General features: G+C 27.8%; 1 protein-coding gene across 3 annotated transcripts in view; it reads left to right on the top strand.

The window, feature by feature from the left end:
* Nucleotides 1-15,415, top strand: part of LOC129965513 (polypeptide N-acetylgalactosaminyltransferase 11-like) — a 36,952-nt gene that overhangs the window by 3,903 nt on the left and 17,634 nt on the right. For all 3 annotated transcript variants that reach the window (XM_056079482.1, XM_056079481.1, XM_056079480.1), the window contains exons 4-6: nt 2,610-2,776; nt 5,752-5,885; nt 8,897-9,141. In XM_056079482.1, coding sequence (XP_055935457.1) covers nt 2,610-2,776; nt 5,752-5,885; nt 8,897-9,141 — 546 coding nt within the window. The remainder of the gene's footprint in view (nt 1-2,609; nt 2,777-5,751; nt 5,886-8,896; nt 9,142-15,415) is intronic.

Here is a 15,415-nt window from a genome sequence, read left to right as displayed (position 1 = left end):
TTAAAAAAAGATTATTATAAATTTTTATAACATTCAGCTGAAAAAATTAAAATTTTATTGACATATATTATTTGAGTTATTTTCTAAAAATTATTAGTTTCATGTGTATTTTCATATTAAATTTAAGGAAAAAGATAAATTATTTTAGCTTTTGAAATACTGGTTAAAATTTGATTACTATTCTTTGGAAACAAATTATTAAATCCAATCATTATGGATAAAATATAATAAGCAAGAAAAATTTCATTATTTTCAATCTACGTGGTTTTCTCATACTATGCTATGTCAATTATGTTCTTTGTATCAAATTTTAAAATTATTTTTTTGTGTAATTTTTTGAAAAAAATTATGCATTAATTTCTTTGTTAATATAAAATGTTGGCCCCTTGAACAGGGAAATTTTACATATAATATATTTTAAAATGGAACAAAATGTTGTGTTTTGCTTAATTTAATATGAACACTGTAGTAAAAATAAGTTAACTCCACTTTGCTAATTTTATATTTATATAATTTTGTGTGAAAATTATGTGTGCCTTTACTTGTTAATTTAAACCTAGATTTTTAAAGATGATTTGGGTAAATTTTTGAGGAGAATTGTAACAATAAAATCTTTTGGTATAGTCCTTTTACAAGGCCACCAATAGAAACTTGTAAAATTTTTGTGATAGCTTCAACTTAATAATGAGTGCTGGCAGTTCCAATATGACATTACATTGAAACCTGGCAATTATTGGACTCCTATTAGTAAAATAGTTCTCTTTCTCAATGTTGAGTAGATGATTGAACCACATAGGCCATTGTGTACAAACTACTAATATTTATGAATCCTTTTGATACTATTCTGTTAGTATTGGATTGGCAAGCAATAGTCATTGCAAATTTTGTCAATAGATAGTTTTAAAACATTCTTTTGTTTTGTCAACGTGTTCAAACCACCTAATTTATATTGTTACCTTATTGTTTGGGCTTTCACCTTTAATTTAGTAAAAAAATTGTATCGATTAGTTATTTAGTTTCGCTTTTATCCCAATTTAAAGATAAAAAAACAAGGCGCTCTCTTCAGACATATTTTTTTGTATTATTTCCGAAAAGGCAAGAACCCATTACAAGCACACAAGAAGTTATGTGCCGTATATGGAAATGAAGACTTGAAAGAAAGACAGTGTCAAAACTGGTTTGCAAAATTTTGTTCCAGTGATTTTTCACTGAAAAATGAGCAATGATCTGGCTGCCCAGTTGAAGTTTATGAGACCCATACCAAGCATATTATCGATTCGTATTGTCATAGCACAACATGTGAGATTGCAGAAAAGCTTGTTGTATTGCACACACAATATTAAAACAGCTTGACTGCCTCAAGAAACTCGATTTATGGATCCTTCATAAGCCCAAGAAAATTCCTTTGATGCACCACAATAGCATCTGTGATTCGCTTCTGAAACACAATGAATTTTATCTATTTCTGAGACGACTAATTTCTGGTGATGATTTGAAGATGAACCAGCTGAGATGATACCAAAAGCTGAGATTCATAAATAAATAAATAAAGATTATGCTGTCAATTTGGTGCGATTATAAAGAAATTTTCTGCTTTGAACTTTTACCAAGAAACCAAACGATTAATTCAAACATTACATTCAACAACTCATCAAACTGAGTGATGCAGTTCAAGAAAAGCAGGTAGAATTGGTAAATAAAGATGCTGTTTTACAGTATGATAATGCAAAGCCCCTCAAGTCTTTGGTCACTCACCAAAAATTATTGGAACTATGTTGAAATGTGTTGTCACATCTACCATATAGCTCTGACCTTGGGCCTTCAGATTGCCATTTATTTCATTCCATGCAGAACTCCTTAAATGATTAAATTTTTAATGACGCTCATGATGTAAAATCACATTTAACTCGGGTTTTTTTTTTTTTTTACAAAAATTGGAAGTTTTATGAACATAGAATTAGGGCACTGCCTAAAAAGTGGCAAAAGGTCAACGACGAAAACGTTATATAATTATATATAACGTTTATAAAATATGATTATAAAATTATATTTTTATGCAAAAATTTTGAATTTTCCTTCTTTTTTAAAATTTGCAATCAATTACTTGCCAACCCAATAGATTAGTAATGCCCCAATCTTCGTAAAACTTGGATATTGGGACTGTGTTATAAAGAAGTCAGCTTTTAGATTTGATAGGCTAATAATAATATAATTCCTTAATTCCTACTAAAGGAATTGTGACATCCTTTGCATATTTGAAATTAGTTTTATAAGCATCCAGTTATAAAACAGATTCTATCATTTGACAAACATATTCTAAAACCATATTTTTGTATGTAAAGTAGTGCATATTTTCATGAGTTTCATGCTAATGATATTTTGTACTAATATATGTGCTTGCAGAACAAGTCACTAGAAAAAAGCTAAAAGCTCATTAAAACTATTAAAATCTTTTTTAAGTAGAAATTAAAGAAAGTTTGAATATTAATTTATTTTAAGATAGAAATATCATCTTTTATCTTTTTTAGACTCATAATAGTTTTAAAAGGTTTGATTATTATCTTGTTTATGGTTCTTATATTCTGATTATTATTTAATTGATTTTGCAGATGTAAGAATCAAGTTTACTCACCATACCTTCCTAAAGCCAGTATTATCATTTGCTTTTACAATGAAGCATGGTCCACGTTACTTCGTACAATCTATTCTGTGCTTGATCGGACACCAGAACAACTTTTGCATGAAATTATTCTTGTAGATGACTGCAGTGATGATGGTAATCTTATTTTATCTTACTTTTTTATAGCTAAATTTAAAAATTATGAAAATAGGCAAAATTTAGAAACTGATTATAAATTAGGAGAAAAATGTACATCTTATTATAAGTACATTGTTTGCCCTTCAAATCACTGTCTACTTGCTTTTTGTAATTATAAGGAAAGGATTTGTCTCAAATTAATTTATGCAGATGCTAATTCATGTAAATTATTAAATATCAAAATGTTAATTACTATTGTACTACAAATAATACCAACTGGTGTATTTGCAAGCATCAACAAACATATCAGTATTTTGTATTCAGTTATTTAAATAATTATTCCTCTCATTTCATCAACTTTAACTGTCTAAATGCATAAATTTTGCTTCAAGTATCCCTATAAAAAGAATTCCATTGTGTATGAGAAGTAGTGTATTTGAAAAAGTGTATGGAGTTTGTTGTTCTCTCTTAACATAACAATGTTTCTATTAAAATAGACTTTCATTTAAATCAGTGCTTAAATCATATTGTACTTATTGACAATTAATTTGTAAAGGAATTGAAGTGTGAGAATAATGATGTTTTGCATTTATTGTTTGTATAGAAGTTACTCTAAGTGTTATGAATTTGATATGTCAGCATTTGTATTTTGGTCGAATGATTGGAATACTGGAATTGGTCGATACTGGAATTTTATGAAAATCTACATTTGGTACACATATTTAGAATATTATTTGCTAATATTTACATGTATACAATATAACACAATTAAGAGTTAATACAACATTATATTGAACAAAAACAGTTAGATATGTAATCTCCATAGCACTATATTAATAATTTGATAAAATTCTATAATATTAATGTTGCCAATTCTAAAAGGCTTAGTAAAATGAAGATTATAAATAGTCTAGTTGCTCAGTTTTTTTAGGAATAGTACAGTAATGTGCCCTCTTTTTCTATACTTTTATTTATTTATTTATTTTGTAATTAAAGGTATTTTATATAATCAATAATTTTATTTCAGACTTGCCATTTGGTTCAGTAGGATTAATGGTCGCTGTACATTTCAATTAAATATTTTGTATAATTCAACTCTATTGAGTATTTCAGTCAAATATTTTTAAATACCAAATTTTTATAGACATATAACTCATTCTATTTTAGAAGCATTTCATGTTCTAATCATTTGCTATTCTTTTTGCTTCATATCTTTATAATGATAATGACAGAAAAAGTAAACAATATTTAAAAATGGGTGCATTTTGAAATGTTTTTGTATATGCTTGGTTTTCAAATTAAATCTTAACTGTAAGTGCAGCAAAATTTCAATCACTTAATTAAAAGCATGCAATAACTAAAATCCTTTCACAACATCAAAATATAAGCCAAATTTTCATATCCTGATTATTATCAATAGGAAGAAGAACAACAGAGACACAATTATATATATTAGTAGCAGTGTTGAAAATGATTTGAGTTTTATTTCAACAAGAAATATATTGTTGTAAAATAAGCTTCAATATTTTTTAAATTGAAATTAGTAAAAGAATTATATAGCAAAATAAATAAATAAATAAATAATAAAAAAAATTGAAAAATTAATTTTTACATTTGAAGTTGTAAAAAGGATTTTTATGCTTCAATATTTTTTTAAGTTAATTGTGAAAAACAACAACAACATTAATTTTAATAATTTTTTTAAAAATCACTTTAAGCTTCACATTCTTGTTCTTTAAAGTAAATATGAATCAAGTATGGTATCTCTAAATCAAATGATCTAATTTGTAGAATGCCTTCACACATACATTTAATTTTATTATTAGTTGAGATTTATTGAACTTTGCAAATAATAATAAGGGCCACTTTGTTTGCTGCTTACATTTTGTGATGAAATCTTTAATTTTTTTATCTATAGATTGCATGAAATTCTTGCATAAAATTCCTTATTAAAAGATAAAAGAAGAATTCCTTTGCATTTATTATTTGCACTGGTAATTTTTAGGACATCATCAAAAATAGATAGATTTTTAATTTCTTTCTAACTTAACATTTACATATTTGTATAGATAAACTTTCCATTTCTTATATTAAAATGACTTTCCTTAAATCAAAATTTCCTTTTTTTTTCCAGATTTTTTTTATATAAGTGATCCTTTTATTTAATTTTTTTTTATGAAATTATGTCTAGAAATGTAAATGTATATCAGATATATAATTCTTGCAAAATTTTGATATTATGTGTATTTCTACTTGCACTTAAACATTCTTTTACACTCTTCTTAAATATACTATACCTTTTTTTGATGGAATGATAGTAAAGGCTGGCAATCAGTGCAATCTTAATTTTTAAAACATCATTAACAAGAAATTTGCAATATTACATGTTTGTATTACAAATATTACAAATTGTAATATTACATGTTTGTAAGGGTGGAATTTTGTAATTGGTTTCCCACTCATTCTTTAATGCTCTAGATAGAGTTTTGTAATTTTTGTTGTTTATTTCTGATGGCTGTAGAATGTGCTAACAAATTTAAAACTCTTAACTATCAGTTTATATATTAATTTAGCATGTTAATTGATTTCATAGAAATGATGTCATCTGGAAAGCAATTAAAAATATTGAATTTCATATTCCATATTTGTAAATATACATTATGAGATATATTAAAGACTAAAAAGTAGATAAGAATAAAGATAATCAGACTTAAAAAAAAATCAAAAGTTTTACTTTTTTAAAGTATTTTTACTATAAAAGCTTAATATTGATAACCCAATCTTCTAAGCAAAAAGGACATTTTATTTTTTGATGTATGGTTAAAAAATTTCTATTTCAACTAGCATGCCATATTATCTTTTAACAAGATACTTAGAACCATGGAACTTTGATGGATCAAAAAGAAAGCAATAAATAATTACACTGAGATTAGAATGATTTATATGCTGGAAATTTCATCAATTTTTTAGTAATTTGTCACTGTTTTTAACAGAAAAGTTTCGTGAAAAACTAAAGCTGTTCATCCGAACACATCTGAATAGTGAAAAAGTGAAATTGTTGAGAATCCAGAGCAGAGCAGGATTGATGCGTGCCAGAGTCTTTGGAGCACAGCATGCTTCAGGTGAAGTAAGTTGCTTCAATTTTTTTTTCCCAGTTTGCATCAGTTTAAATAAAAATAAAAAAAATATTAGGGGTATTAAATTTTTTATACTTTTATGAATAAATTAAGGAATTTAATTGTAAATTGAGTTGTATTTACTAGAATACATTAATATTTAAAGAATGAGTCAATTATTTAAATAATAATAGTAGATAAGAGTTAACTGCACACACACCTACAGTTGTTGGTAGTCTCATAACTGAAACTTTTCCTATTATTTTTACATATTGCTATTTTGAGAGTATCATTGATATGTAATAGCTATTATTCTAGATTTGGTTAAGTATCTCTATTGATACTAAAGCTGTTAAGTACTATATGGAATCTATAAGTATGATTTCATTAAAATATATAATTAAATTCTGTATTAACAGAAATACAGAACTTCCTTTCATTAAAGTCTGCATACCTGTTTGTAGGATTACTTATATATTTTCAACATTTCCCCCCTTAAGTTTTACACTACTGTTAATTTGCATTTTTTATTACCTTTATTTTAATTACTACAATTTTTAATGATCTGTTTATTCATTTTATAAAATGATTTTTTTTACTTCATTAACTTTTGATTCTATTTACAGTTGATAAGAATTAAAAATCTAAATGATTAATAAACCATTTACAAAAATGATGCATGCCTAAAAATTAAGACATACTTTTGCAGAGTTGAGTTAAATTGGGAGGTCTTAGAAATTTTTGAATAATATCAATATGGGTTGCACAATGGTTATAAGCCATTTTGAAAAATTTGAATTTATATTTTGAATGATTAATTATTCAATTATAATGACTTTGTTTCTTGAAAAATGCCCTGGGTCAGTATAAATTCTCTTAAAGAGTCTTTGAAGTTATTAGAATATCATCAATAAAGGCATATGTAAACATCCAAGGTTCTAGTTACTTCATTTGTAAATCCCTGACAGTAATGGAGACATTGCATATATCAAATTGCATAAATGTATTCTCAACAAGAATGACAGAAGTTATTATTTTGCAACTTTGTGTATTCCCTGGGAGCTGTTGGATCTAATAAATTGCTTTTACTTCGGAAAATTAAGTTGCACATTCATGTGGTTTATGTTCCCTTTTTATGTACATTTCATGTAATGTGTCATAATTTTTGCATTAAGCTTTTGATTGTTTATAACATCAGGCACAAATGTGTTCTTAAAGTGTGTATTTTGTTTTTCCTTTCTTTGATAAGCTGCTTCCTACTCTTTGGTATGTGCTATTGTTCTTTTAAGTTGAAGCCAAAGTAATGAGTTATTTATTTACATTGAGTTTAAAATAATAAGGATGTTTTGTAAATACTTCGGTTATGTTTTCTAATACCCATTGAATTCAGCTACTTTTTCCATCGTTTATGAGATCAAATCAGAAAATTATAAAATCAACAATGCATAGGTTAAGATATCAATTTTTCTTCATGTGTGCTCTTACAGTGCTAGATGTCAATCCAGTGATCTCTCTTTTTTTAAACTATCAGCAATGGAAAAAAAATAATTACTACTTGATGGATGCATGTAGTCTAAGTTAAGCATATTTTTAAATTTTTAATTTTGTCAGATGCTAAATGGTGGACCTTGGTAAATACAAATGTTTGTATAGGATACATGACATGTTTGACAATGTGACCTATACAAATGAACTTAGGATTTTCATTTTATAATTATGTGTACAGATTATAACCACAAATAATTTTTATCAAAACAACTTTAGTGCTTTTGAAAATAGTACTACATTTTAAATTAGTATTATCATACAAACAATATATCCTCAGATCAACTTTTAAATTTAGATGTTATAGAAAATCAGTACTTATTATTGTTTTTATAAATATTGCAAATATAAAATATAAATACAAATTTTCTGCAGAAGTATAAATCGAAAAACATCAAGTTTGGCAAAAGCTTGAATGTTGGCTCAAAGTATTACATTTTTGCATGTGCAGAGGCTACCAGAGTGAACTAAATACAGCCATCTGACATAAATCATAAGCTACTGTCAGAATGCTGCTATATTTAATTTAATGCATTTTGATTGTTAAAAACTTTAACAAAAATGGAGCAAACATTTGAACTGCTAGCAAATTTATGGAAAAGCATGTCTAAATTATTTTTTGTCTTGTTTTATATATTGTGAAAATGGTCAGACAAATTCTAATTTCCACATTATATCTGCTGATCTTTTCTTTTCAGTATAATCTATTAATTATGTTTTAACATATTTCTAATAGTAATTAGAACCCTTCATCTTTCCATTTTTTTTCTGAATTTATGTATAGAATTGCCATAAATTAAAAACTATTATCAATAGTGTTATATTTTATTTAATACTTTTGAGATTTTTTTTTTTTCAAATTCTCTCACATACATAAATATGCAGGAAGCCAAAAAAAAAAAAATTTTATGCTGGAAAAAAATTGTGTAAGAAAATTCTAAAATAAACAAAGTAAAAATTATGAAATTGCAGGGTGTGTGTGTGTGTGTGGGGGGGGGGGTATTCAATAAAAAATAAGTTAATGCTTTTTTAACATTTTAATAGTATTTAATAGGATTTTTTAGTGTCATGCAACATTTTGAGTTCACAAGAGAATAAACTAGATTTCAATTTTGGCAAAATCTTGTCTCTATAAATCTGTATACCATTCATAAATTGATGATGGATTTCAATTCATGTATTTCAAAATTTATGCCATGCCTTCATTGCAGATTTAAATTCCATAAATATTACAATGAATAACTCTTTTTCAGTGAAATCACATGGAAGTCATAGAATCAATTATCCAATGTTGTTCAATGCTCTCTTCGGTTTTTAAAAAATAAAACTTTAATTCTGTATGTGTTAAAGAGAGAAAAAGCCGAAAGTGTATATCTTTGTTAGTTTCTTAAAATTATTTTTTTAGTGTACATATAGTTTTTGACATTTTATGCTCAGGATTATAGATTACATTCTATTTCTGCATTTGCTTTTCTAGGTCCTAGTGTTCCTAGATAGTCACTGTGAAGTGAACGAAGTTTGGCTAGAACCTCTTCTGGAGCGTATACAACAGAATCACACAACTGTTGTTTGTCCGATCATAGACATTATCAATGCAGACACTTTTGAATATATCTCTTCTCCGATTGTCAGAGGAGGGTTCAATTGGGGTCTGCATTTCAAGTGGGATTCAGTGCATCCTAACCAATTACGCACCAAAGATGATTTCATTAAACCCATCGAGTAAGTTTTGTTATCATTATCTTTCTAATTGTAATAAAACTGATTGTGTATGTAAGTTGGTACTCTACAGAACAAACTGCTTGTTCTAATTATTTTGAGCAAATTTGATGTAAATATAATTTAGAAGATAAAAATGTGCACATCAAAGCAGTTTTTTTTTTTTTTTAATTTTACTTAGAATTAGGTGAGATTTTGGCACTTTGCATGATGGCTAACAAAAATATTATAGCATAAAGCTGATTAATTCTACTATATTTTGAAATTTAAAATCTTTTGTTTGCCACGCAATTGCCACAATTTTTAAAAAAAGTTTTGGTAGTTTTTTAAAAAATATTTTTGTTTGATCTGTAATAATATAACATTAAAAAAAAGAATTAAATTTAATATATATATATATATATATATATATATATATATATATATATATGTAATGATATTTTAACTCTAATTTCAATTTAATTAATTTTCATAGTAACTTCATCTTAATTTAGCCCATAGTAACTTCATTCTAAAATATTCTCTTATTTCGTGATCCAATTCCACTGTCTCTACTTAATTAATTCAAGAGAAGCTTTGTTAAATTGTTGAATCAGCTAAAATCTAACTTTCCCACACTACGCGTGAAGAGATAACATACCGCTGATCAAGCAAATACTTTTTTAAAATCTCCCTTTGTTTCCCCTACCTTCTCGGCGCCTGTAATGAAAATCCCTATCGAAATCTCATAATACATTAGCACTGTAAAGAAGCATTTTCCCTATCAAAATCATAGGTTATATAAGACCAGGGATAAAATGTCCAAGAGCTCTTCCCTCATTCCTTTCTGTGTCGTTCTGTGTGCTCGTCGCTTGTACATATGCTTGCTTCTTCAAAATGAAATAAAACGACGTCACGAAATTAAAAGTATCTTCATTGCCTTCAACTGCATCATGCTTCACCACAAATAATATTACATATTAAAAAGTCGACAAGGATAGTTTCCTGTGAAAAATTATGAAATGAACTAAAAGAATTAAAATTAAATCGACTGGCCAGACTTCAACGTTGCAATGCGCTCGCCGTGCTCCAAAGATGACTTCGGTCCAGCTTCGCCCAGCTGCGATGTTTTCACCGCCGTCTGCCCGTTGAAACCTATGCCTTCCACAACCTGTGACTTCATCCGACACTGTTGTCATGTGTGTGCTCCTTATATCATCAAAGAGTTGGGGCTCCTTGTCATCATAAAAATTTTCTTGCTCCTTACCTGTGCTGAATAATCCCGATCTCGACGTCATTTCCATTTTATATCATAACCACAATATAATACGCGCCAGTGGTCTCCAGTGCTAAATTGAATCAACCAGATTTTCAAAATATCACTTGTGTTGTACGTCATCACCAAAATAATAGTCACCTGCCGTAGTCTTCAGTCTCCAGTTCCAGTGCTCAAAATTGCATTTTGTGATTAATTAAAAAAAAAAAATGATTATTCTTCAAAAAGTGTTTAGTGTTTCCCGACTCAACAGTGAAAAATCAAGATTTATATTGTGTGTTTTTCTTTTCTTTTGATTTTCATTTTTGAATTTTAGAATTATTGCAAGTTATAATTTTATAATATTATTTAAAATATTGAATTTTAGTCTTTTATCAAGTCTATTTTTTAAAATGTTATGCATAAATTTATAATGTTTTTTATTTGAAAAATACTTTAATGTGTTAAGAGCTGGAAAAATGACTCACCCAGAAAGAATAAGTGTGTCTAGCCCTCAAAGTAAAGAAAATAAAATTGATAAAGAAAATGATCAAATAGCCCAAGAACCCTCCATAATCCCTTTTGATCCTGAAAATGGGATGAAAGTGGATTTATGGTTGAGATATTTTAACAAAATTTGTCAAGAAAATAACAAAAATGATTTGTGGAAAATTAAAAATATTGCTAAATCTCTAAAAGGGTCAGCTTTAACACATTATATAAATAGTTGTTTAAATATTGATAATTTTGATGATTTATATTGTATATTAATTGAACAATTTATTCAACCCAATATTGTTAATTTTTCTGATTTTTCACAATTGAAATTTAATTCAAAAAATAGTAACTTAGTTGATTATTTCCATCAAAAATTAAATTATGGCAGACAGTTAGGCCTTAATCCACAATTTATTTTAGAAGGTCTTACTGATGGGCTGCCAACTCAACTAAAACAATTAGTTAGCATAAAAGCTCCTAATACCCCTATAGAATGGCTTGCAATAACAGCTAAATTATTAAAAATGGAAGAATCTTCAGAACCAAACACAGGCAGGTGTAATGAAACTAAAATCAGAATAAGACAACCAGAACCTTTTACACCTAGGCATAACTTTAATTATAAATTTCAAAATTCTTTTACTCCTCGGGCTCCCAGTAATTTTAGACAAAATTTTCATAATTCAATAAGGCCACATCCCAATAATTACAATAACTATAATCATAATTTGCATTTTCAACAAAGATTACCACCTTCTCCCTGTAGAATTTGCACTGAAATAGGTATTCCAAATGTTTATCATTGGACACAAACATGTCCTTTTTATCAACCTCACTTTATGACCAATACTCCAATAACAGCCAATGTGACTTCCCCGTGCACAGAGGTCCCTCTTGGTTGTTTTAAAAATCCTCAAAGGAGACCAAATTCTTCTAATGAGGCCCCTAGCCCAGCACAGTTACAATTATTAGTGTCCGGACACATCTCAACTTTACCAAGTCTAGCTAACTTGGACAATGTTTATAACCATCATAGTAATATAAATATTGTTATTGACACAGGATCCACTCTTTCAATTATATCTGCAGATATTGTACAAAAACTTAACTTGACAAGAAAAAATGTATATCCTATTCGAGTCAAACAAGCCCATGGAACGTTCCAATTAACCCAAATTTGTGACATATATTTAAAAATTGGCCAAATAAATAAGAAAATCAAATTATATATTATGGACAATCCTTTACCATATATTATTTTAGGACTACCAGATTGCAGTTTATATAAATTAATTATAGATTGTGACAAAAATAAAATATTTCAAAATGGACAAATTATTACCAATTTGCATACCAATAATAATTATCTGTCTTTACATATTGTTGAAAATGATAACACTAGTGATAATAAGGTCAGGGTAGTGAATACCTCAGAGGAAATTTTCCCACCTCTGACTGTAAATAAACTATCTGAACCTGTATTATCTCTGGTGTCAGAATATTCTCATGTGTTTGCAAAAAATAAATATGATGTTGGTAAAATAAGAATGGAACCCTCTAGAATAAATTTAACATCTGATTTACCAGTTTCACAAAGGGCTTATAGAACCTCTGCTACTGATGAAATTGAAATAAATAAGCAAATTAAAAATTTGTTAGATGCAGGTTTAATAAAAGAATCTACTAGTAATTATTCCTCCCCTGTAACATTAGCATATAAAAGAGATGAAAATAGAAAAAGTAGACTTTGTATTGATTATCGTAAAATTAATTCCCTTTGTAAATCTGAGGCAGAGCCTCTCCCTAGAATAGATACCTTGTTAGATAAATTAAGTACTGCTAAAGTTTTTTCAACTTTGGATCTTGCATCTGGATATTGGCACATACCCTTGCATGAACAAGATAAACATAAATTGGCATTTGTAACTACTGAAGGTTTATATGAATTTCAAGTCCTACCTTTTGGCTTTAAAAATGCACCTGCAATATTCAATAGAACTATTCGTAGAATTTTAAATAAACATAAATTTTCCAATTTTGCATGTCACTATTTTGATGACATAGTAGTTTTCTCTAACTCATTAGAGGAACACCATGATCATTTAAAACAGATTTTTCAAATGTGTGAAAAAGAAAACATTAAATTAAAATTTTCTAAATGTGTGTTTGCTCAAGATAAAATTAATTTCTTGGGGTATGAAGTCAAAGAAGGATGCATTTCTCCTGATAATCATAATATTGAAAGTATTAAAAAATTACAACCTCCAAAAAATGTCAAGCAACTTCAAGGTTTTCTTGGCTCTGTAAATGTTTATAATAAGTTTATTGATTCTTATGCTAAAATAAGAGAACCCTTAAATAATCTTCTTAAAAAAGATACATCATGGCAATGGACAGAAGACTGTCAAAAAGCTTTTGAAATGTTAAAAAATAAATTGATAACTAAACCAGTGTTGCAACTATATAACCCTAATTTACCTCTTCATGTTTTTTGTGATGCATCTCAGGTAGCCATTGGAGCTGTTCTAAAACAGCCTGACTGTTCTGGTAAATTACATCCTGTATCTTATCATTCAAGAACTTTACGATCTTATGAAAAAAATTATTGTATAACTGAGTTGGAATGTTTAGCAATAGTAGATGCCCTTGATAAATTTTATTACTATTTACATGGGAAAAAATTCATAATTCATACTGATCATGCTGCTCTTGTTTGGCTTAAAAATGTAAAAAATTTAAGGGGAAGATTATTTCGTTGGTCTTTAAAATTAAGCATGTTTGATTATGAAGTTAAATATTTAAAGGGAACTGCTAATGTTGAAGCTGATATGTTATCAAGGCATCCTACTGCTCAATATCTCCAACATTCTGTGCATTTATTGGAATTAGATGAGATAAAACACTATCAAAATTTAGACAATTTAGATAATACTAAATATAAGAATATTAATGATGTACTTGTAGTTAAAAAGAAAAATTTATTTAAAATAGTTGTACCTTTTTCTCTTAGGAGAAAAGTTTTGCAAACAGCTCACGAACAATTTGGGCATCCAGGCACTCAAAAAATGATACATTTAATTACTCCTCAGTATTATTGGCCCCATATTACTAAAGATATTGCACTTTTTGTTAAACATTGTGATATTTGTCAATTAAATAAAAAGAAAAAGCAAAAAAGATTTGGCCTTTTACAGGCTGTGCCCCCCACAGATCGTCCTTTTGAATGTCTTTCTGTCGATACTGTTGGTGGATTTAACTATTACAATTCAACTAAAAAATTTCTTCATATAGTAATTGATCATGCGACTAGATATGTTTGGGCTTTTCCTTCCAAAAATGAAAATTCTGAAACTTATATTAATATATTAAAACAAGTTTTCCAAATTCAGGTTCCTTCCAAATTATTAACTGATAGAAATGGTGCTTTTACCTCATCTAAATTCAAACATTTCCTCAGAAATTACAGTGTCAAGCATCTGTTAACATCTTCACATCATCCACAAACTAATGGAAAATGTGAAAGAGTTAACCAGTCAATAGTAACTAAATTAAAGTGCAAAGTCAATTCTTCTCCTACTAAAATTCCTTGGACTAAACTTTTAGAACAAGTAATCAATGAATATAATTTAACACCGCATTCAGTCACAAAATTTCCTCCTGCATATTTGTTATTTGGCACTTTACCTTATCCTCCTCCCTTAACTCAAAATCAATTCTATCCTCCAGTAGAAGAAGCAAGAAAATTAGCTAAAGATAATACAATAAAATATCATGATAAAAATAAAATAAGATATGATGCTAGATTTATAGATTCTCCATTCAAACCTGGTGACATTGTAATGTATGAGGAATTTAATTATCCAAATCGTAGAAAATTATCTCCAGTGTTTTCAGGTCCATATGAAATAGTAACTAAAATTTCAGATGTAAATTATGAAATAACTAAACCAAACGCATTAACAAACAAAGCTACTGATATTGTCCATGTATCAAAATTAAGAATATATTATCCACCAGAAAAATTAAAATTAAGTCATGAATAATAATTTAAAATTTTAAAAAAAAAAATCCTTTTATTTCTCATGTTTCTTCCACATAACCCCACTTATGTTGGCCCGTTGTCTCCACTCGTAAGAGTTAGTTTTTCTTTTCTTCATGATGATGATGTGATAGGCGCCATCACAACATAAATTCAAATACCTCAGTCTTATTGAGATGTGAGTATAGGGTCAACCTTACAATTAATTTCTATCTCTTTCTATTTTTATCCTGGATATGTTGTTCTCCACTTTGGAAATAAATATTCCTGGATGAGAGTAGAGAGAGAATAAGAATTACGTCCCCTTTTCTTGATGTCCTACTTTTGGGTCATTAAGTTTCACCCACTACTAGAAATTGGTGGACAAAGTTTTACTATTCATCACTAATTGGCTAACTAGTGGGTTAAAGTTTTTCTTTCACAAATACACACTTTTATGTCATTTATTTTAAATATTTATGCTATAATAAGATTTTGAATCTCATATTATTATTTTCAGATTCAAG

This window comes from Argiope bruennichi, chromosome 4, assembly GCF_947563725.1.
Source record: "Argiope bruennichi chromosome 4, qqArgBrue1.1, whole genome shotgun sequence".
NCBI lineage: Eukaryota > Metazoa > Arthropoda > Arachnida > Araneae > Araneidae > Argiope > Argiope bruennichi.
Note: the sequence above shows the minus strand (reverse complement) of the source record. Positions and strands in the feature narration are given on the sequence as shown.